Source organism: Bison bison, unplaced genomic scaffold (assembly GCF_000754665.1).
Source record: "Bison bison bison isolate TAMUID 2011002044 unplaced genomic scaffold, Bison_UMD1.0 scf7180017864057, whole genome shotgun sequence".
NCBI lineage: Eukaryota > Metazoa > Chordata > Mammalia > Artiodactyla > Bovidae > Bison > Bison bison.
This window is the reverse complement of record NW_011494629.1, coordinates 2886703-2910854: the sequence shown is the minus strand read 5'-3', so window position 1 is coordinate 2910854 and position 24152 is coordinate 2886703. Positions and strand designations below refer to the sequence as shown.

Below are 24152 nucleotides of genomic sequence, written 5' to 3'. Positions count from 1 at the left end.
CAGAAGAGACAGAACACTGGGTGTACAGCTCACTCCTTTGTTTTCATCCTGAGGGAGGAGCATCATGGGGAGGGGGAGTTCCTCCCAGTTGTGCCATCCTATTTTGCTTGGGGGAGGAACGTAAAAGGGTGTTCCAAACACCAGTTTTCATTCGCTGCTTGATAGAATCTCTTCTTAGTTTTAAAATGGCTTGGAAGCCATAGTTTCTCAGCTGTCCTGAGATTTCACAGAGGTATTCTTGTTTGCATGTTGTTAACTCCATGTCTATGTAGGAGAAGGAGGGCGTGGAGCTTTCTTTTTTGTAAATTTATTTTCTTGAAGCATAGCTGATTTTCAATGTTATGTTAATTTTTACTGTATAGTAAAGTCATTCAGTTATGCATTTATATATAAGTATATATATACACACACACATTCTTTTTAATATGTTTTCCATTATGGTTTATCACAGGCTATTGGATATAGTTCCCTACACACCAGAACCTTGTTGTTTATCCATTCTATATATAATAGTTTGCATTTGCTAATCCCAAACTCCCAGTTCATCGCTCCTACACCTCACTCTTCTCCTTGGCAATCACAAGGCTGTTCACTAATTCTGTGAGTCTGTTTTGTTTCATAGATAAGTTCATTTGTGTCGTATTTTATATTCCACATATAAGCGATATCCCTGGAGGAGGGCATGGCAACCCACTCCGGTGTTCTTGCCTGGAGAATCCTCATGGACAGTGGCCCTGGTGGGCCATAAGGCTGCAAAGAGTCGGACACGACTGAGCAACTAAGCACATAAGTGATATCGCATAGCCTTTCTCTGTCCGACTTACTTCACTTAGTATGATAATATCTAGCCCATGTTGCTGCAAATGGCATTATGTCACTCTTTTTAATGGCTGAGCAGTATTCCCTTGTATATATGCGCCACATCTTCTTTATTCATTTATCTGTTGATGAACATTTAGGTTGTTTCTGTGTCTTGGCTATTTTAAACAGTGCTGCAATAAACACTGGGCTACATGTACCTTTTTTAATTATAGTTTTCTCTGGGCATATGCCCAGGAGTGGGATTATAAGATCATATGGCAACTCTATTTTAGTTTTTTGAGAAATCTCCATATTGGCTACATCAATTTATATCCCCACCAATAGTATAGGAGAGTTCCCTTTTCTCCACACCCTCTCTAATATTCTTATTTGTAGACTTTTTAATGACTGATGACCACTCTGACCAGTGTGAGGTGATACCCTCATTATAGTTTTGATTTGTTTTTCTGTAACAATTAATGATGTTGAGCATCTTTTCATGTGTCTATTGGGTGGGCTTGTAGCTTTGATTTGCCATCTTGATGATGTCATTCCACAGTATATTTTGATGTGGCTATTGTAGCTGTTCTGCAGTCAAAGCCCTGGGAGGATAGAGTTTTCTCTTGGCTGCAGAAGATTTGAGGGGATTGGTAAAAATTATTCTGTCTCCCCCAGAAACCTCCCTGGAAATTCCATCTGTGAGAACTGAGCCTCACATCCCAGTTCCAGCAGCTTCCTCTGATCTTTGGGGGCCTGTGGTCATCCCTGGTATGCAGTGTCAGATGCTGCCTCCCCCAAACTCACCGTCCCTAGGTGACTTATAGCTCTTCTCTTCACAGTGCTCTGAGCCTCAGAAGTTGCTCCACATCGCCCAGGAGCTCCTGCACACGGAGGAGACCTATGTGAAGCGGCTGCACCTGCTAGACCAGGTAACCCTCCTGGCTTGGAGCCTGCCTTTGTCTACTTCCAGAGTTTCAGTGGGCAGTTTCAGAGGCAAGCTTTCTATCTTAGCATTGGCTAGGCCTTGCAGTTGGAATATGACTGACACGAATACTAAAACTTGGATATATTTAAGTCTCCTCCAGAAATTTTTAGTTTTTGCTTTCACAACTTGTGGCTCTGGGGCAAAGGTCTTGTCTAGTCACCTTGGGGGTTTTTCTTCAAGGCAGTTAAATTATCTGAGCATGTAAAGCCCTATGACAGTGAATGGCACTCTCCCTCTTTACCTGGCAACATGGGGTTTATGAGCACAGGAAGTAAAACTCCAATAGAAACCAGGTTTTGACAGGTGCTGCTTCTGTTTGTAGCTCACAAAGCAGAGAAAGGAAATCCATTTCCCATGAAAGGCAGATGGGAGAAAGATGGTCTGTCTCAGTCTAGAGGGGACTGTCGCTGCCTCACTCCTAATTCTTGGCCATCAGTAAGCTCGCTTTAAGACCATAAGGTTCTTTAAGGCAGTTTGTTGAAGCAGAAGTTTCATTAAGAAAACATAAGGCAATGGCAGCCTCTCCTGAGCTCCCATGTTTGTAGCAGAAGCATGATTGTAACCATTTGCAGTGACCCACATTTAGTGACCACTGCAAGGGCTTCTCCATGCCTAGGTTTTCTGCACCGGGCTGACAGAAGCAGGGATCCCTTCAGAAGTCACCACAGGCATCTTCTCTAACATCTCCTCCATCTATCGCTTCCACGGGCAGTTCCTCCTGCCTGAGCTGCAGGCGCGGATCACGAATGAGTGGTAAGTGCAACTCAGGGTGCCTGGGAAAGTGGAGGGGCCGACATTTCCCTGGGAGTTGGATTCCTATGCCTTTGGAGATTGAAGGTCATGGTGATCCTGTTGCAGTGTTTTGTTGTATATTCCCTGCCAAGCAGCCTTTAAATCTGGGGTTTGCATGCCCCCAAACCAGGGGCTACCTGGGAAACCTGTCTCCTAGGGTCCTAGGCTCTCTTTTGCAGGGTCCTGGGCCAACCCTGACCCCATGGCCTCTCAGTGTCTTAGCTTCTTCATCTGCAAATTGGTGGTGGTGGTTTAGTCGCTGAGTCATGTCCAACTTGCGACCCCATGGACTGTAGCCCACCAGGCTCCTCTGTCCAGGGATTTTTCAGGCAAGAATACTGGAGTGGATTGCCATTTCCTTCTCCAGGGGATCTTCCCAACCCAGGAATCGAACCCAGGTCTCCTGCATTGCAGGCAGATTTTTTAACCAACTGAGCTATGAAAGAGACTTTAATACCTGCTCAGGGCTTTGTTAGTTGCTCAGTTGTGTCCAGCTGTTTGCAAACCCATGGACTGTAGCCCACCAGGCTTCTCTGTCCATGGAATTCCCCAGGCAAGAATACTGGAGTGGGTTGCCATTTCCTTCAGGACTTCCCTGATTGCTCAACTGTAAAGAATTTGCCTGCAATGCAGGCGGCCTGGGTTCAATCCCTGGGTCGGGAAGATCCCCTGGAGAAGGGGTTGGCTACCCACTCCAGTATACTTGCCTTGAGAATTCCATGGACAGGGGAGCGTGGCAGGCTAGAGTCCACAGGGTCGCAAAAGAGTCAGATGTGACCGAGCACCTTGAGCAGGTGCTACTGTAAATAGAATTGTTTGGGCTTCCCTGGTGGCTCAGTCAGTGAAAAATCTGCCTGCAATTCAGGAGACTGCAGTGCATGAGATGTGGATTTGACTGATAGTTCAGAAAGAGCCCCTGGAGAAGGAACTGGCAAAACACTCCAGTATTCTTGTCTGGGAAATCCCATGGACAGAGAAGCCTGGTGGGCTACAGTCCATGGGGTCTCAAGAGTCAGACATGACTTAACAACTAAAACCACCAAACCAGAGCTTTGCAGAGTTTAAATGAGGTTTGACGTCTGCAAACACCAGTGAATAGACCATGCTTATGGGTTTATTTTCCTTCCTAGTATATACTGCACCTCTACTTTAAAAACTGAGATGTTTTTCTCTCTCGTGAGTGTCCCCAGAGGGCTGTCCCTCTGTCCCTCTGCTGCTTCCATTTATTTGTAGGAGAGGGACAGCTCAGCTGCAAGGCCTGTGGTGTCCCCAAGAGTCCACTCTCTAAGCTAGAGCCAGGCCAGAGAGAACACAGAGGCCAAGGGCCAGGGGCTTGATTGGGGGGTGTCCCTGCACCTGCAAGGCTCAGCAAGCATCCAGGTCAATTTGTAAATATTTAGAAGGACACGCTCCACTTGCAGAGCAGGTTATACTGTGTGCAAGGCCATGAGGTTAAAGCTCAGGGCTGGACTGCCTTTCTGGCTAATGCAGCGCACACCTGCTAGAAATGACTTTGCCCCTCAAGGCCCTGAAAAGACTGTCAGTACACAGACACTCCTTGTGTAATAATGGTGCAGGAGTCCAGGGGCTTCCCCTCTGCCTTTGAAAGCCCATTCCTAGTAATGCTGCAGAGGATGACTTTTTGCCTGTGCCTTTTTTTCTTCTTTTGGATTATTTCTTTAGAATCAATCCCCCACAGTTCTAAAGTCTAATATATTCATATATTTTTGGTTCCTTTAAATTTATTTCTAAATCCCTGTCCAAACCACTCATTATTACACAGTGCTGCTTTCCCATGATATTGCCAGAATTAGATCATCCTATTGTTCCTAATTGTTGCTCATATAGAAGTATAATGGGGTTTTCTTGGTTCTCTTCGATAACTGTGGCTCATCAGGTGGTTCCATTATTACTAACAGCTCCTGGTTTTGAGCAATGGTTCTGTGACTGCACTGTTGAAGTACTTCACATGATCCTCTAGGCAATACACTATTTTCCATCCCATGTGATACAGGAGAGGAAAATAAGGCTTAGAGAGGGTGACCAGTTTGCCCACCATCACACAGACTTGGGAGTCAGGCCATTGTCCCATGGCTCCCTGTGAAGTCCCTGTCCCACCCTGGCCCTTCACTGGAGCTATGTGTGTGATGATTTCATTTCCTGGTGAAGGGATGTGAACCCTCGACTTGGAGACATCCTGCAGAAGTTGGCCCCGTTCCTCAAGATGTATGGTGAATATGTCAAGAACTTTGACCGGGCTATGGAGCTGGTGAGCACCTGGACCCAGCGCTCACCTGTATTTAAAGACACTGTCCAAAGCATCCAGGTAGGTGGCCCCACCTCTGCTTCACGGGCACAGTGATGGGTTTGTGTTTCAACATGGAGGAAATCAGTAAAATTGTGGGATGTGTCCAGACGCTCTATTAATGCTTTGATCTTTAAAATAACTCCAAGAGACAAATCATCATTTTCATTTCATGGAAGAGGAAACTGTGGCTCAAAAAGTTTGTGCGATCGTGTCATCACAAACTATTATTCAATAGGACCAGGATCCAAATGCCAGTCTCCCTCCAGAGCATCCTTCTGTGGCTGGTGCAAACACTTAGGAAAATGTTGCATCAATTTTTTTTTTCTCTTTTTCTGCAAACAGACTGTTTACAACTCTGGTTACTGTTGTCTACTGCCCTGTTGGTCTTTTTCTTACTAATTCATGCAGATTTTACATGTTAAGAATGTCAGCTGTTAACTCTCAAATGTGTTGCAAATTATTTTTCCCCATTGATGTTTTATTTTTTAACTTTATTTAAGATTTTGTTTTCCATACAAAATTTGAGGGTTTTAATTGGCCACATTCACCAATTTAAATAAAGTAATTCTTTTAAAAATATTTTAAGTATGAGCCACCTGCACCCACATGCATATATGTACATGTGTAACACAGGTGCACATGTGTACACACACATGTTCACACATCCATACGTGCACCTACATTCCTCACTGTACCCTGGAGAGTTAATGGGCACTGAGCCCTCTGTGCCAAGGCTTTGAAGGACAGGTTCAGATTTGGGGTGGCCCCTTGATAACTTTCTGGGTTGTCCTCAGATCCCACTGTAATCACATCACTCATGATTTCTTAGTATAGAGTCCTGGATCTGCCTGCATCTCTCAGCATCCCCATCTCTCCCCAGAGAGGATATCTCTGATTCTGAGTGCTTCTTTCTCCCCTTTTACCTGCCACCCCTACACCCTCACCCGCTCACTTGCAGCTGGGCCCTCCCAGCTGTCCGCACAGAACAGTCTCCAACGAAGATGTATATAAAAGTGCCAGCACTGGGTCTAGAGCAGGCCTGCCTGGGGTGCAGCTCCTCACTCCATTGTTCAATCTCTCCAAGCCTCAGTTTCCTCTGTGTAAGATGTGGCCTGCAGTCAGTCAATTGTGGGTTCTCCAGGCAGCCTTCTGGGGGCTGCAGAAGCTGAAAGTGTGGAGTGTGCCTGGGAGCCGCATGCCTGCCCATGGGTGCCCCACACCTCCTCTGTCTACCCCACAGAAGCAGGAGCTGTGCGGAAACCTGACCCTGCAGCACCACATGCTGGAGCCCGTGCAGAGGGTCCCCCGCTATGAGCTGCTGCTCAAGGACTATCTGAAGAGGCTCCCAGAGGATGCCCCAGACTGGAAGGATGCAGAGAGTGAGCTGGCCTGGGTGGTGGGAGTTGGGGCTCCTGCTGAAAACCCACATCGAGAGAGACAAACAGACAGAAAGATAGAGACAAAGAGGCAGAGATAGAGAGACAGAGACAGAGACGGAAGGAAAGAGTTCCAACTGACCCCTAAGCAGGAAGCGACTGAGTGAGTGCAAGGGAAAACCTCCCCTGCCCCACTGCAGTGTGAGGAGAGGATGATGTTCCTGTGGAGGGAACTGCTAAGTGCTGGCAGAGCTTAGGGCTCATGGAGGACCTTGTGGGGCTGGCAAGGCTGTACCTGGTGCACGGGCAGCAGCTGATGGGCAGCATGGGGCAGGATCTGCACAGGGGAATGGGACGCCAGCCTTGGCAGACCCCCAGCAAATGGGACACGTCTGCCAGCTTGCACTGCCCCACCCTGGGCCAGTTCTAATGAGCACCTGGTACAGCCATGGGAAAGGACAGGCACAGGGCAGAGCCTGGCACTCAGCCTCATGGGGGAAAGACCTGTGGCGCCATCAGGTGCCCTGTAGCTAGATTCTGTCGTCTTTCTGCAGGGTCCTTGGAGCTCATCTCCACAGCTGCCAACCACTCCAACGCTGCCATTCGGAAAATGGTGAGTGTGGGCATTCCCAGAAGATGCCTGAGGAACCAGCAGTTTAGGGCAGGGCAAGCACAGGGTGGGCCAAGCATCATCAGTATGCACACTCACCCGCCTGCCCCCAGGAAGACAGAGGCTCTGCTGAGAGCTATACAGGCCTGCCCCTTACTAGCTTGATGATTGCTAGTAAGTTATACAGTACCCTGTGCCTCAGTTTCCCCATCTGCAAAATGAGATCACTGACAATACTTGTCTCCTTGGGGATCATGGGGATCAAATCACTCTACATAAAGTGCTCAGAACAAGACCTGGTACAGTTCAGTGTTAGCTCTCAGTGTCAGCATCGCTCATTTGATTGTTCATTCATTCATTCAAGCTCTGTCAGCTGGGGCTGCTATAACAAAGTATTGTAGACTAGACATCTTAAACAGCAGACATTTACTCTAACCATCTGGAGGCTCGAAGTCCAAGATCAAGGTGCTGATGGATTTGATTCCTGGCTTGTAGACAGCCACCTTCTCGTTGTCCTCACTTGGCAAAAAGAAAGAGCAAGTTCTCTGATGTCTCTCTTATTAGGGCTGTAATCTCATCATGATTCCCTCTCCCACCCCATGACCATGACCTCATCTAAACTTAATCATCTACCAAAGGCCCCATCTCCAGATACAGCCTGAAGGTGTCCTCTTGTTGATCTAACACCTCTGAGCAATGGGGTCTGCAGATGGGGAGGCGTCCTAGCTCATACCAACACCTTTTGACCCAGCTGGCATTGTTTCATCACAGCCCTTGTTTATCCTGCACACTGCCTGGACATAGTGTAAGAATTTCTAATTCCTTACCCAGAATTTTAGATCAGAGCATTTCACAGGAGAATCCAAATTCTTGGCTTTACTGGAAAACCCTGAAAACACCAGGGCCACACTTCAACCTAGGATGAGATGAGGTTATCTTCTCAGTGAGCCGGCTCTCCAGGCTGCCACAGTCTCTATCCAGCCCTGGTTCCCTCAGTCCTGGGACCTATTTACTTTCACATGGGCACTGCTGTTTTTTGAGAGGAGAAAGAAAGGGAAATATTTCTTTGACCCCCACATCTCTCAACAGTGAGAAATGAGAGATGGGCAGCCTGTTTTGGGGAAGCTCTTGTTATGTGTGATCCATGTCCTATGTCCTCCTACCTGACTTTCCCCAGGATTGGGTCTGCTTTGGGGGTACCCACAGCAACCAAAACAGGCAACATTTCACTCTAGATCCTTTTTAATCTAATTTCCCATCTTTTTGTCCTTAATACTAAATCTAATGGAGGAGAAAGAGCTGCTTCATGGAACTCCATGGTCATGAGGTCACATAGAGGCCATGGACCTTTGGAGGAGCTGCTGTGGGCCTACATCTCGGAGGGGCATGGGATGGACTCCCATCACACTATACCATATTCACCATGTGGCAGTTCTCACTCCAAGTCTGGTGAGGCCTCTGTGACAGTCTGGGGGCTCTTATCAGGTGCAGGGGACGGTTTATCAGTGTGTGCTCACAGGAGCCTCTTCATGCTTCCACCTATCTATCTGTAATCTCCTCATCTTGGACCACCGCTGCAGCCTCCCCACCTCCAGTCTCCCCAGACTCTGATCCACCTTTCTCTGCTCAGAGCCTTCTGTGGGTTGCTTATTTTGTCACTCCCTGTTCAGAGCCCTCCTGACCTGCCATCGCCTCCCAGGTACACACACAAGCTCTCCAACGTGCTGTCTGCATGCCTAGCCTCCAGGACACACAGGCCCTTTGGCCCTGCCTTGTCTGCTCCTCCTTAATCTCTATGCTGGGGTCCCCTTTCTGCTCCCACGCCCATTTCTACCACTTGTTTCCATACCAGAGACAGAAGGGCCAACTAAACCAGCCTGTTTCCAGGGCGTGCAGATTTAGACTGGTCAGATCCAAGGGCAGTGGCTGCTGTAGCATAGTGGATCTACTCTTTTTGTTGCTGGGTTAAGGTTCCTTAGGCTCAGCTCTGCCTTTCGCTGTGTTCATTCCTTCATTCCTGGCTTAGGTGCCTCTCAGCCCAGAGCTGTAACAATGAATTGCCTATCCTCTCCCCTCATACCCCAGGGGAGCTGGTTGACCATATGACCACAACCAGTCTTGAGGCCGGAGGGAGATGACCTGAGGCTCGGCAGAGGTCTGGTCTTATCATGGCCCTGGGCCATCTGAGGGTGGAGCAGGAAACCGGTAAGGCTAAAACACAAGAGGGGCCCAGCGTATCTCCTCTGACCCAAGGCCTTCACTGCCTCCCCATAGAAGGCACTGGCATGCAGTGTGGAGGCCAAGAGAGCCAGTCCCGGTTCTCTAGCTGAAGCACCTCCAGCAAGTTACTTAATTTCTCTGTGTCTCAGTGTCTCTGTCTATGAAGTGTGTAGTTGCTCAGTCGTGTCCGACTCTTTGCGACCCCACAGACTGTAGCCTACCAGACTTCTCTGTCCATGGGATTTTCCAGGCAATAATACTGAAGTGGATTGCCATTTCCTTCTCCAGGGGATCTTCCCAACCCAGGGCTCAAACCCGGGTCTCCCGCATTGTAGACAGACGCTTTACCGTCTGAGCCACCAGGGAAGTCTTTCTCTGTCTATAGGTTGAGAATAATCATGGGATCTGCCTCATAGAACCTGTGCTAGAATTAGGTTAAATACACTATGTGTATTAAGTATACTATGTGTAGAACAGGGCAGGGCACATGGTGCTAGCTGCTGTTACAATTGAATAGTTATTATTAACATGCAAGGTGAACTTCTGTTCTTCAGTGCCCAACTTGAGTGTCACCCATGTTTCCCCTCACATCTGGTTGTACACAGGCTCATGGTCCCATCTTGGTTCTGGTCCACACTTGGAGGGCAGGGTTCCATTCATCTCTGGGTCCCCAGCCCTGGCAGGCCTCCAGTCCCTGTGGTTGTGGAGCTGCCTGAGCCCCGTGTCTCTCTTAGGAGAAAATGCACAAGCTTTTGGAGGTGTACGAGAGACTGGGTGGGGAAGAGGACATCGTCAACCCTGCGAACGAGCTGATCAAGGAGGGCCACATCCAGAAGCTGTCGGCCAAGAATGGCACCACCCAGGACCGCCACCTCTTCCTGGTGAGCCCCCATCCAATCACACCAGCCCTGCCCACTCCTGCCCAACCCAGCTGCAGAGCCACAACCCTGCCGGGCCTCACCCAGCCCAGACGCAGAGTCCTGGCCCACCGGGTCACTCAGCCACACCCTCACCCAGCCCAGACCCAACCAGCGGCAAAGCCACGCCCAGCGGCTAAGCCACACCCTCAGCCCACCCCCTAGCATGCCCTCGCCACGCCCACATTCAGCCCAGCCCCACCTAGCCCTGTCCACCACCGCCAGGGCCACGCCCCACCTCCTCCCTAGGGTGCTCCTCTCTGGGGTCAGACACCCCTCATCGCGTGCCTGCCCGTCCCTATCGCAGTTCAACAGCATGATCCTTTACTGTGTGCCCAAACTGCGGCTTATGGGCCAGAAGTTCAGTGTCCGGGAGAAGATGGACATTTCCGGCCTCCAGGTGGGTGAGCCCCTCCCACGCAATCTGTTCCCCTGGGAAAGCACAGAGCAGGTGGAGGGACACAGGGCACTCACTGCTGTGCGACTGGTCATCTGCCTGCTTCTCTGAGCCTTGCTTATGTCCTGATCCAGGCGTGCAGGAACATCTCTGAGTCCTGGCATCCTGGATTGAGTGGGCAGGATCCCTGCCCCTCAGCTTGGCCTACCTTCCAGCACGTGTAGGCTTCATGTTGGCAGGCTGAAGGGCCATGGCAGGACCAAGCTGTCTCCTGTACCCAGCACTCAGGGTTCCCTTTACAGACTCTAAGGGAAGTTTGAGGTGAATACAGATGGGGTGCCCATGCTTGGGCACTTTGCTCTTTGGGCGTCCTTGTTCTTTGGTCCTTGGTCCTATGCTCCCTCCACTCCTGCACCAATCTGGAACCCGGATGAGGTTCTGCTGACATCTGTACCCCAAATCCAGACGGCTTGTTGTTCTTGCCGTCCCTCTTCCTTGAGTCCATCGATGTCTTATGCTGTGCGGCTACTGGAGCTGGAATCAGTGCCCCTTCTCCTGTGGGGGAGTACTTTGAATTAACAGGCACTCCAAAAATGCTGGCTAAATCAAAGTACTTAGTTATTCTGAAAAGTAAAGATTTGCTAGTGATACAAAAAAAAAAAAATCCCTTCTGATAGTGGCCTGCCTGTGGGCCACGTCCAGCTGAGGGAATGAAGAGTGTAGGGCATGAAGGATGGCTCCTTGTTGCAGATGCCGCTGATCCAAGGCACCAGCCCATGGGGCCTCAGAAACTCCTGCAGAGAAGTGGGGATCCTCCTGGCTCTTCTCAGATTTTCATCCTGTGTGTCAGGAGTGTCTGGGGGGTACCTTGTGGGGAAAGGCACTGGCACTGACTTCCTGGGAAACTCCAAGAACAGACACATTTGGCTGGCACAGTTCTAAGAACAGTGGATGAGTGGTCTTAGCCTTGCGTGGGCAGGTCAGTGGTCCACCCTCCCCCCATGGACTGACTCATACAGTCGCCCGCAGCAACCATGACCCTAAGCTGGACACCTTCCCTGCAGACCCTCTGGGCCCCCTCTGCCCCCTTCTCAGGGAAAACCCTCCAAGTCTGAGTGACGGTGTGAGTCCAGAGTCCAGGCCCTGCTGAGTGACACACTGTTTTCATTTTGTCCTTGGCTGTGTGCCTTTAGGTGCAGGATATCGTCAAGTCAGGGGCAGCCCACACATTCATCATAACTGGAAAGAAAAGATCCCTGGAGCTACAAACTCGGTAGGGTCAGCTGCCTCAGTGTCTGCTGCTGTGTGAGTGTGTTTGACCTGAAATTTTAGCAGATGGCTTCCTTTTCTAAACTGGATAACCTTTTGATGTATTTTTTATTTATTCATTTAACTGGCTTATTTGTGGTTTAAAATGTTAACAGTACTAAGGGGAAGTCAGTGAAAATTAGGCCTCTACCCACTTCCTGTTTCCCACCCCCAGCAGACATTTTTAACCATCTCTGAAGCATCCTTCTGGAATTTTTGTCCCCATACATACATGTATCTATTTTTTTTAATCACAGATGACCATTTTCTGTCTAGTTTGTTCTGCATCTTGCTTTTTTCACTTAATTTATTAGAAATCATCCCATATATGATCATCATTTTCTAAAGTAGGATAATTTTCCACTATGGTCATTGGCTGGTTCCCACTGATGGGCATCTAGGCTCCTCTGGGGTCTTGTTGTTGCAAATGGTGCTGCAAGCAGTGTCCATGAACCAAGCTTTGTACAGATGTGTTGTTATGTACATCTGACAGATTCTTGAAGAGGAATTGCTGGCCAAAGAGTAGCACGTCCACTTTAAATTTTGGTGGCTATTATCACACTACCTTGTAAGGTGGTGCCAGGCTCTCTCTGACTTGCAGCAGTACGTGGGAGAGCCCATCTATGACCCACTGTGGCCCAGGGAGGTGTTGATTTACATCCACTGCAGAGGGCTCTGCATACCAAGCTTAACCACATACAGTCACACCTGACTTCGTCTGGGCACACCTGAACCGTCCTGAACCCACATGGCCATATCTAACTCCACTTGGTCACACTCAATCTGGCTGCACTTGGTGATACTGGCTTCATTGTCCCACAGCCTGTGGGGCCACTCTTCCAAGCCTTGAATTGTACTTCCAGGCAGTGAGCAGCTCAGGCGTTTGCTGCAGAGCTGAGAGGAGTCAATGGTTTATAGTATCTAAGACAAAATTAGGTATCTAAGACAAAATTAGGGCTTCCCTGGTGGCTCAGCTGGTAAAGCGTCTGCCTGCAATGTGGGAGACCCGGGTTCGATCCCTGGATCAGGAAGCTCCCCTGGAGAAGGAAATGGCAACCCACTCCAGCATTCTTGCCTGGAAAATCCCATGGATGGAGGAGCCTGGTAGGCTACAGCCTATGGGGTTGCAAAGAGTTCGACAAGACTGAGTGACTTCACTTTCACTTTCAAGACAAAATTAATAACATACTGTTTTGGCTTTTATAGGACGGAAGAGGAGAAGAAAGAATGGATTCAGGTAAAGCTCCTAAAGTTTTAAAGTCACCAAATGACCAAAGTCTTGAGCAGCATAGTCATTTCATTCTGGAGCAAGGGATGGGATGGCCCTGTGGCCCTTCAGGTGTTGCCCATCCATCTATCCACCTTGAAGTGGTGGATTGACCAAGCTTCTAAGTACCTTCAGAATCCAAAGTTTGAATCCATTCTCTTATTTGGGGCTCCTCTTCAGTAAACAAATAAATGTAAAGGCCTGGAAGTGGGAATGCAGGGAGGTGCCTTCACCCTGGGGAGAATCCCTACTGGCTGGAAGTTTGAAGGCGGGTCCTTGTCACCTTTCTCTCCATGGCTGGCAGGAGCGATGCATTGTGTGGAAAGAGCAGTTTGACTTCCAGGATGGAGTCTGCACTTCCAGTGACAGGCCAGGCAGCATCATGGGGCAGCCAGAACAGGCTCAGCTCAGAGCTGGCCATGGCGGGGATATCGGTCAGGAGGGCCAAGGCAGTGTGAAGACCAAGGCAGTGAGCAGGGTGGGCAGACCACCACCAGGCCAAATGCTAACCATTAGTGAAGTGTGGCTCACAAAATTCATAGAAGAGAAATCTGAGTGAGAGGAGAAAAAGGAAATTCAAACAGATACTAGATGGTAATGCAGTTGCAGGAAATGAAAACACGGCCTCAAATCCATATAAAAGGTTCCCAGAGAGTGTCTGCTTTGGGCTTGGAGCACTGCATGTGGGGTGGCATTGGGATCCATGGGAACTGGCGTGGGGACCTTGTCAGTCACTGGTCACATCCCTGAGCCTTGTTTCCTCACCTTATGGGGGGGCTATTGCCGAAATGTGAAGCTGTTGGTCAGGGGGAAAGGCAATGACCATAGGACCCTGTCCTGACCTTCCTGAAATGCTTTCTGAGGGCCCTTGTTCTCTGTGGTTGTTTCAGGTCATTCAAGCCACCATTGAGAAGCACAAGCAGAACAGCCAGACTTTCAAGGCCTTCAGTGGCTCCTTCAGCCAGGATGAGAATTCCCCCCTCACTCCAGAACCCCCTGTGAGAGCCAGTACCTGTTGGGTGACCTAGGCCCTTTCCGCAAGGACTGGTATCTGGGAGGGAAGTTGGTCCCCACACTCTCCTTGTGCCCACCTTTACTGAGCATCCATGTGGGGACCCCTGCTCCCTGCAGGTGTGGTCGGCGCTCAGAATGGAGGGAGGGCTGGATGAAGCTGCTACGTGATCTGCTGTCCTCTCACGTGCACTAGGGGCTGTGATCATATCAGCAGGGGTGGCTTCCTCCCAATGGGGAGTTGCCCCCAGGCCTGGGGAGAGCAGGGAAGCAGGATCCCCACCCACGGCCAGATAGGTGGCCCTAGGCCCTGGCCATCCCCTCTGTGTTCAGTTCAGTTCAGTTGCTCAGTCATGTCTGACTCTTTGAGATCCTATGAATCGCAGCATGGCAGGCCTCCCTGTCCATCACCAACTCCCGGAGTTCACTCAAACTCATGTCCATCGAGTTGGTGATGCCATCTCATCTTCTGTCGTCCCCATCTCCTCCTGCCCCCAATCCCTCCCAGCATCAGAGTCTTTTCCAATGAGTCAACTCTTCGCATGAGGTGGCCAAAGTACTGGAGTTTCAGCTTTAGCATCAGTCCTTCCAAAGAAATCCCAGGGCTGATCTCCTTCAGAATAGACTGATTGGATCTCCTTGCAGTCCAAGGGACTCTCTGTGTGGGCACAACCAAACGTGACTTCATGGTGAGAGGCCTCAGAGACATCCCTGATGCCCAGCCCAGACTGGCTCAACAGCTCAGTGTCCCAGACACCAGGCCTGGTTGGTCCTCCCTGTGGCCCACAGGCCACCTCGTTATCCACTTAATATTTGCATCAAATCTCCATTTTGTCTGCTTTCTGGACTATTTTGGAAGAAAACTTTGTGTCATCTCCAGGCAGGAAAAGCTCTGTCTCCTAGCTTGAACAGAGGTGACCTGAAAACAGAATCCCCCTGCCCCACCCCATACCTGCTATTAAAGTCGATGCAGAGGCAGAGCCTGACCATAGAAGGCAGGGCACTGAGCTCTCCATGAATGCCAGAGGAAGGAGCTAGAACCCAGGGCCACCTCACATGGTGTGATGTAGCCAGCCAGGCCCAACGGACCTTGAGAAGCTTCATACCTGCCCACCTTCCCCCACCCCCAGCTGGGAAATGATAACTCTCCTGGGATGCCTTCAGTCCTCAGCCAGGCCAGGGAGGGGCTGATTGTCAGAATTATAGCAAATGCTAGGCCCCAACCGTCTTTCTCCTGACCCTGTGATCAGACAGAAGAAATGGTGGTGTTCCAACATTACACTGGATGTCAGCATGTGGCCATGGAACCTCTGCTCATGCCAGCTGTCTCTGTCCCTTCCAGATGATGAGCCCCAGCTCCGAGGTGCCTGCAGTGCCAGCCAACAGTGGAGGGGGAGTTTCAGGGGTGAGTGACCCCCTCAGCTGTTGGCATGGGTGGGAGGTAGAAGTTGGGGTCAGATCAGGGTGACCTGAGGGTGAGTCCTTAGGGGTAAGCTTTCCCCCTACTCCATGAGACCTGCGTCCTTACAGTGATGGCCTCTGGGGCCTGTCGGGAGAGGGCTGGAGTAAGCCTGCTGGGACCCAAATGTCCATTTTTTGGGGTGGGTGGAGGTTACACAGCTAAGATCTTCTGAAGACTTGTGCTCTTTACCATGAATAGAATAGCCCTGGATCAATGTGCATCAAGGTGGTGCCTGGCCCTCAGGATGCTCAGTCAGTGTGGGCAAAGATGGTGTGTCCAGGGACGGCCTGTGTCCTGTCCCCACTCTGAGAGGGCCAGGCCATGGGACTATGCCTGAGCCCCGCCCACTCTGTTGGTTGGGAGATTAAGTAGGAGGGCAAATGTGCTTGCCTTGCATGCAGGGAGTATGCAGAACAGGGGAGCGTCGTTATTAACCACGGGGCCTAATCGTCATGAAGTCTGATGACAGTTATAACCCTAGACTCCCAGGGAGGTGCTGTGCCCTGCATCCTGAGAGGGGATTCTCCTGGGTACCCCTGCTTTGCCTTTGTGTGTGCACGCTCAGTCATGTCCAACTCTTTGTGACCCTATGGACTGTAGCCCTCCAGGCTCCTCTGTCCATAGGATTTTCCAGGCAAGAATACTAGAGGGGGGGCCATTTCCTTCTCCAGGGGATCTTCCCAACCCAGGGATCGAACTAGCATCTCCAGGCAGATTCTTTACCACGAGCCCCACCTGGCCCTGTTCCTCAGTTTTCCAGGCTTGAAAGAACGAGTGGGGGCCTGAGGCCCAGCCTGACACCCAACAGGGTATTTGCTCCTAGAAAGGAACATCTCCTGTGGGTGGGTCAGTACTGTCCCCACCTTCTCTCCTCCATGCCTGCCTCTCCTTCCCTCCCCCACTTCTCTTTCTCACACCCTTATCAGGACCATTCCCTTCGGGGCAGGTGCACCCCAGTCGGACAGCAAAGTCTGCCTGAATTTAGCACCAGCTTCTAGAGCTCCTTCTTTTCTGGCTACAAGTGCCACCCTGCTGGTCATTACCGCCATCCTGGGTTGGCGGTTGTGAAGGACAACTCATTTTAGGAAGCGGAAATGGGCTTGACAGGTGAGGAGACCTAGCCTTCGACTCCAGACTTTGTGGTGTGACTGGACTTTCCTGGGACAGCAGCAGAGGGAGGGACAGCTGCCTAGCTTGTTATGGGGAGTAAGTGTTCCTGTCCTGACTTAGATTTTTAGTAAGAAAACTAATCTCCTCCTCCCACAACATCCATGCATTGATAGCACTGAGCCCCTGCTGAGGCCCCAGAACAGATGCACCAGTGTCCCCCCGGCTCTGTTACAAGAGCAGAGGCTTTGCGAGGTCACACATGACCCCTGACCTGACATGTCTTGGATTGCAGGCACTGGGAAACCCTTGAGAAGTTCTTGGGCTCTGAGGGAAAGATACAGCTTTTCTAGAGCATGGTGGGGTTCAGGGACCAATTGAGAGGAAGGAGCCCCCTTATTTGAGTGATACTTCTGCCACACAGTATGCTGGGGGGTCAGAAGCAGCCTGCGCTAATTTGTTTGAACTCAAAGTCAGGAAATCTAAAAGCCGCGTGGTCAGTAGGGGAGAGATGGTCTTATCACAGCCCTTCAAACTCCCTGAGGGGCTTCCCACATCGTGACCCTGTCTCGCATTGCCTTCTTTCCAGCCCACCCTCCCCGACCACGCCCTGGTCCCCCTCACTTAGCCATGTCCCAGGGCCTGTGTACCTGCTGCCCGCTCTGTGCAGAATGCCTCATCTGTGAGGCCTTCACAGCTGACCCCAGGATCACTGACAAGTGTTTCCCTCATGAAGCAGCCCATTATAAGCTTTATGAATCACAAAACTGTACACGTAAGGCTTGCACTGTGCTACTGGGCTCCTTTCGGGAACGTCTAGGAATGTCATGAAAAGAATCCGCACGTTCAGGCTTCCTCTGTGTAACTGACCAGAGAGAAATGACAGATGGGGCCTCTGCAGTTTTCCAATTGGCCCCTGGGTCCCTCGGCCAGGGGTCTCTGACAGCCTGATGCTGGCCCTTTGCATAAAGCACTGCCTCTCCCTGCCTCCACAGGGGAGCTGAGCTGGACCCCATGCAGGGCCCTCTGCTATCTGACCCTCGGCCTGGGGTGGGCTACAAGGCATCAAGAGCCATGAGCAACCCCCATTCTTTGTTGGGTGAGTCCATAGCAGGCCTCAGCCCTGGGATGCAAGGAGAAGTGGAATGGCTGCAGGCTGCATGGTTAGGGAGGAGGCACCGGGGAGGATCCAGTGCCAAGGCAGGGAGAGAGAAGCAGGAGGTGTGGCTGGCACACAGGGCAGGCAGTGCCCACTGGAGAATCTTCTAGCTGGAAGGACCTGAAAGCCACATGTTTAATGTTTTAACCTGTGACTGGGTCCTGACATGAGGCCTTGGGCAATTCCTCACCCTCCACCCCTACCTTCTCCTGGATAGGAGGAAGAGAGAGAGAAACTATGTCAGATGCCTGTTGGCCACTTGGGTGCCCCTCCAGTTGGTCGCCCAACTCCTTTTATAGGTGAAAAGGTAACTGAGAGCCCCTGAGGGTCAGGGCCTCAGCCCAGCCCAGGGGTCTGTCCAGGCCAGGCTGCAGCCTGCTGGGCAGTGACAGCGACACTCAGTCAGTGGATGAGCAGGCCGCCCCTCTTTCTCCCACCTGGGGCTCAGTCTTCTCAGGGCTCTGCAGCGTCTCTGACTCGCAGATGCTTGAGATCACAGTTCAAGTTCAGGCCTCCTTGTCCCAGTCCCTTTACCCACCCCAAGCCAGGCCAGGGCCCTACAATAGACAGACATCTGTTAGCAACAGACTCGTAGCTCTGGCCCCGGCACATGTGGCCTGGCCATGGTTCTTCTCATTTGTGTCTCTGGTGAGCACAGATTTTAGTGGACCCAGGGCAACTCAGTGAAGCTCCCGCTGTATAAGGCGAGTCCAAGACGTACTCAGTGGATATTTGTGGAAAGTACCTAAAAGTGGGTTTTAATTCTGACACTAGAAAGAGTGATCTTTGCTACAACATGCCAGATGTAAGCTTTTGGAGAGGAAATGTAACTTCACTCTTGGTGTGCTGGTTTGATTTCCTGGTGCTGTCCTCAGACACACAATTTCCACAAGCCGTCTTTCCTAAGAGAAGCTAAACCAGGAAGTTTTGCAAGGGGGCCTTGCAGAAGCCAAAGACTTCCCTGTTCTGTAAAAGTTACATCTCTCTTCTCAGAAGCACAGAAATGTCAGAGTCCCTGACCCACCGTGACCACACATGGACCCCTCCATGATGCCGAGGAAGGCCCCACCCCTGCCACCGTCTCCTCAGCATGCACAAATTTAGTACAACCCACCCTCCAGGGCCCTGGGACAGAGCTGCCCACAAGAGGAAGAGGGGCTGGGCCTCACTGGGCAGGGCCTAAGACGTAGGCCAATGTCCACACCCTTTAGGACGGATGATAACTGTGTGGCTCTGTCTTCCGGGGCCGGTTGTCAGGACCACTGTTTGGGACCCACTTCTTAACCTGAATTTTCCTCCTGCTTCCCTGCTTTGTAAGTGAATCTGCTGAAGAGAAAACGCTTCGTGAAACAGGCCTTGGCACATACGTCCTCCCAGGCCCACACTTGTGTGTTTGGAGCACTGCGGGTGGAGTCACTTGGCTGTTAGTGGAGAAAGCCACGGTTCCACACCTCCCCGGTTAGACTTGGCCCAGCCTTTCCAATGTCTCCACACCCAGAGAGAAAATCTAAGCCTCTCCCTTTTGTTGGCCTATTCTGTATCCTCATCCAAACAGGAAGTATGGTTGGCCAAGACCTGTCCCCAGCAACGCAGGTGGGCTCACCCCAGCCACCTGGTCACCAGCTTTTGGTGGGGTAGTGCATCAGTGGTGGGCCACAGTGGCTTATAGTCCTCAGCATGCAGGGAGCTGGTACCTAGCCTGAACTCTATCTGAGCACTGAGCTGCTGCCTGACAAAGGAAGCCAGGAGGGTTGCTCTGCTGAGCCCCAGCCCCAAGATGCCCTGCTCTGGGAACTGCCCTCTGTCCCTTTGGCTAGGGCAGGGTCCCTGCTGTCCTGGTGACCTTCACAGGTCAAGCTCATGGCCATACACCTCTGGCCCACTACAGCCTCTCCTCCATCTTGTGGGCCAGCCCTGCCCCTCCAGCCCCCTGCCTACTCCCTGGCCCTCAGAGATACCCTAGAAGCCCCTTTGGTCCCCTGGTGTTCTCTGCAATTGTGCAGTGCTGTTTTCAGGGTCTGGAGAGCTGAGGTTCTGTGGCACACGTCAGGGCTTGAAGGCAAGCCAGTGGATCCAGCCACCCTACCTCTGACCACGCCCATCCCACGTGCCCTTGGTGTCCTCACCTGGAAAATGGGAATGACAGGGTCACCTTGAAGGTTGGTGGAGGGCTGGGGCTGCTGCAGCTGCTGCAGACCCGTGGATGGCCCCTCCCTTCCCTCCTCTTGTCTGAGCCCTAGCAGTTCTGGAGATGGTCTCCAAAGAAGGAACCCTGAGTGGGGCAGACAAATGTGTCTCAGGGCTACAGTGTGGCTGGTGGCCCGTGTCGGATGGCAGGGTGGCCTTGGGTGAGACGTGCGGCTGTGGGGAGCATCAGCGTTGCTTGTTGGGTCTGTGCCGCCCGTTCTCCACCCACAGAGCTCTGAGGTCCTGAGCTGCATGGAATAAACAGAGGGGGACATCTTAAGCCCAGTGTCCATGGGGCCAGGGGTCATGAGATGGAGGAGAAGGTGGCGGGGGTGGGGGCGGTCTTGGGCGGAATAAGTGTTCCTGTCACCCTCAGAGGCACCAGCTGTCTCACGGCTCCTAGTACCAGGTGGCTGGAGCTGGCCTCACAGTGGTGGGGCCCACAGTGGGGACTATGAGCAGAGGCAGCAGAGCTGGGGAGCATAGGCCTGTGTTCAGGCTGCTTAACAAAGCACCACAGACACTTATTCGCTCACAGTTCTGAAGGCTGCAAATCCAGGATCAAGGTGTTGGCAGGGCTGGTTTCTCCGGAGGCCTGTTGACTTAAAGAAAAACATACAACTTAAGAGTTGAATTTAAGTTTTATTCACGGTCTTACTGAAGACTGTAGCCCAGCAGACAGCTCTGAGAAACTGATTCTAAGAGAGGAGGGGAGGAGCCAGGATATGAATGGATTTATTTTGGCTAGGACATACATGTAGACAGACATCTATCTTAGTAAAAGATGACTGCTAATCATAAAGAACACATATCTCAAGTGAACACTTTTGGTGTTTTTCTGTACATGGGAAGATACAAGAATCTGAGGTCTTTGAAATTCTTTCTGAGATGTGCATCTATCTCGGGGCCTGTTTCTCCAACACACAGAATGTCTCCTCTTGCTTTTTCATTCTGGCCACACTGTCATGACTGCAGAGGTTGTGCCTGAACCTTATATAACTGGATGATGAGTAACACTCTTTGTTCTTTTCTTGTTTACAGCATCTCTCTTTGGCATATAGATAGCCATCTTCTCCCTGTGTCTTCACGTAGTCTTGCCTCTGAGCATGTCCATGTCCTAATCTCCTCTTATAAGGACACCAGTTATGTTGGATTAAGGCCCACCCAAGTGACCTCATTTTACTTTAATCACCTCTTTTAAGGCCCTCTCTCCAATTACAGTCACGTTCCAAGGTGCTGGGGGTTAGAACTGCAAACTATGACTTTTGGGGGACACAATTCAGCACAAGCCCCTCCTTTCTGTCTCCTCACCCCTGACCAGTGCATCTCTTTCTCCTTAAGTTTGCAGAGTTTATATTAAACATATTTCTAGTTTATTTTGTTCAGATTTTTATTATAGAAGTTTTGGACACACCGAAGTAGAAATAACGGGCAGCGAGCCCTGCCTCATCTGTCTGGAGCAACTTCAGCTTTGTGCTTTGTCCCTTACTCCACTTTACAGATGAGGAACCAGGCTTGGAGAGGAAAAGTGACTCATGCAGGGTCTCACGGCGGATGAGGGGCAGGGCAGGGGCCTGGGAGTTATCCCCTAACTTGCACTATTGCTAATCAGATGGAGAAACCTAATCAGACAACACTTCTGAGCCCCCATCCCAGCCTCAGTGCATGGGCAGTGCCCACTCCCACCCTCACTCCTGCCTGCCTCCCACTCACCTCCCAAGCCATTGCATCAGATGGGGCTGGGGTCCTAGACACAGTTGATGTCACTATGGCCAGGGTGTAGGTGGCCAGAGCAGACCACACCAGCTCTCAAACTTCTGTTCATAGCGCAGAGGGGACACAGTCCTCAATGGGAGTGTGAGGTGGGGGGTGGGGGTTTGGGGGTGCTGGTCAGTGAGTGACTGATTTGCTTTCTATATGTTTTTTGGTTTTCTTCTCCTTTCACAAGCCGTTCTGGTGAACAATTGAGACAATCCAGATAAGAGAGTCAGATAAGAGTAACTCTACCCCAAACAGCCAATAGGATCATCAGGGTGTGCTTCCTTCCAGTCTTTTTTTCATGCATGTACCCTTTTCGGTATAAACATCATATGCTACTGTCTGTTATTTTGCTATTTGCTTGTTTCCCTTAGCTATAGAACTCAACACCTTTAATTTTCCGATACGTCGCCTTGACATCTACCTCCCATGCATGATTTATGCACCTGTTCCTTTATTTTAAACTGCATCAGATTTTTTAAAAATTTGTAAATGTATGCTTACCATAAAAGGAATGAATACTTTTAAGAAAAAAGTACAGTGATAGAAGAAAATGAAAACCTCTCTCCCATTGCTGCCTGCCACTCCCAATTCCTCTTGGCTCCAAGGACTTTGATGTGGTTCTTATAAATCTTTTTGAGAAACCTTACACAAAACAGCTTGTTTATACATTAAAGAAAGCAAAACAAAAGTAAAAGAATTTTGTAGTGTGTTCTTGTGACTTGTCTCAAAGGTCTTTTAACCTCTCTGAACACACACCACATTATGTTTCATGACTTCCTGTTGTTTCTCTTCTCTTGCTGAAAAGACTCATCAGTGCCCTCCTTTGTGGGAAATTCAGGCAGCATCAGAGGAGACAGAGAGGGGAGTCCAGCCCCCTGACCCTACTCCTCCACCCCAGGAGAGCACTCTCACACGTGTTGGGTGGGCAACTGCAGGCACCACGCTCTGGGGCCCAGTGCAGGATAAGAGTGTGGAAGCAAGGGCCACCTGGCCGGATGCTGGGTGCAGACACCCGGTCCTCGGCGTCTGGACTTTGCTGCAGAGCAGCCACCATTTCCCCTGGTGTGGGTTCCGGTTGTTATCTCTGCCGACACGGCAGGGTTACGTCACTGACCTTTGTGGAGGGCCAGGTCATTCTAAGCATAGAATTCCTGATCCCCTTGGAATTTCACTCTGTGTGATAGCAGGGCAGCTTCTGGGGAGCGGGGCTGAACAGGGGGCCATGGCCAACGTGGCTCCTGCTCAATTCCCTTCTGCACGTCCAGCTTTCTTGCCCCGCATGTGCGTTGCCTGTGTGTCACACGGCTGCCACTCCACACGTGCTGGGAAGCTGACTGCAGCGGTTTGCCTCCAACAGTCTGAGCTCAGGAGAGGGTCCTCTAAGACCAGACGTGACAAGGAGAAGCAGGGCTGCAGCAGCTGTGGTGAGACCTTCAACTCCATCACCAAAAGGAAACACCACTGCAAGCTATGTGGAGCGGTAAGTCCAGATGGGAGGAGGCCAACTGTTGGGACCTCCATGTGCTTTATTTCTCCTCCCAATCTTCTTTCCATGCACACAGACCCCCTGGATTCTGGACCCTCCGAGCAAGAAGGCAGGGCCTGGAGGCCCAAAGGGGTCCAGCCTCGGGGTCTCTGCCTGCTGGACAAGGCTCCTGATCCCCCTGGCTCATGGGCAAGCTCTTCCCCTCCACATGATGTCACATCTCTCTTGGTCACTGTGGCCCTTCCAGCCTCCTTCTGGACAGTCTTCTGTCCCTGGGTGGTAGGGTCACAGGTGCCCTTGTCTTGCAGGTCATCTGTGGGAAGTGCTCTGAATTCAAGGCTGAGAACGGCAGGCAGAGCCGTGTCTGCAAAGAGTGTTTCCTGACCCAGCCAGTGGCCCACTTGAACCTCAGCCTTGAGGAGCCCCTGGAGCCCAAGCAGAGCACAGAGGTAGGTGGGCTGGGTCTGGTGAGCCTTCCAGACACAAGGCCCCAGAAGCCTTGATAGATGGTGCTCCCAGAGCTGTTGGCTTTCCTGGGCCAGGACTGATGAGGCTCAGTTGGATCTGTAGGCCACTGCAGGCAGCTAGCAACTGAATGCCAAATATCTCCTGTGTGCATGTTGGGCTTCATAGGATCTAGTCATGGTTGAGAGCTTGGGAATCATTTGCACCCTGGAGTTAGATGGTGCTTTAGTCAGCTCAGGCTGAATAATAAATACCACAGGCTGGGCAGCTTAAACAACAGAAACTTATTTCATCATAGTCCTTAAGGCTGGAATTCTGAAATCAAGGGATCAGCAAGCTGGTTTCAACTGAGGTCTCTCTCCTTGGTTTGTCGATGGGCTTAATCTCCCTTTGTCTTCACATGGTGCTCTCTCTATGGATATCCTAATCTCTACTTATGAGGAAACTGATCATATTGGATTGGAGCCCATACATATAACCTCATTTTAACTTAATTACCTCCTTAGAGGCCTCATCTCCAAACACAGTCTCAC

At 50.8% G+C, this 24152-nt stretch overlaps 1 protein-coding gene across 5 annotated transcripts in view; it reads left to right on the top strand.

Moving 5' to 3' along the window:
• The window catches only part of FGD3 (FYVE, RhoGEF and PH domain containing 3), a 42054-nt gene that overhangs the window by 15240 nt on the left and 2662 nt on the right, over nt 1–24152 (top strand). For all 5 annotated transcript variants that reach the window (XM_010835976.1, XM_010835975.1, XM_010835974.1 and 2 more), the window contains 13 exons: nt 1641–1730; nt 2403–2539; nt 4748–4904; nt 6127–6265; nt 6817–6875; nt 9827–9973; nt 10317–10409; nt 11600–11679; nt 12921–12951; nt 13872–13979; nt 15335–15397; nt 23026–23148; nt 23463–23603. In XM_010835976.1, the coding sequence (XP_010834278.1) occupies nt 1641–1730; nt 2403–2539; nt 4748–4904; nt 6127–6265; nt 6817–6875; nt 9827–9973; nt 10317–10409; nt 11600–11679; nt 12921–12951; nt 13872–13979; nt 15335–15397; nt 23026–23148; nt 23463–23603 (1368 nt within the window). The remainder of the gene's footprint in view (nt 1–1640; nt 1731–2402; nt 2540–4747; nt 4905–6126; nt 6266–6816; nt 6876–9826; nt 9974–10316; nt 10410–11599; nt 11680–12920; nt 12952–13871; nt 13980–15334; nt 15398–23025; nt 23149–23462; nt 23604–24152) is intronic.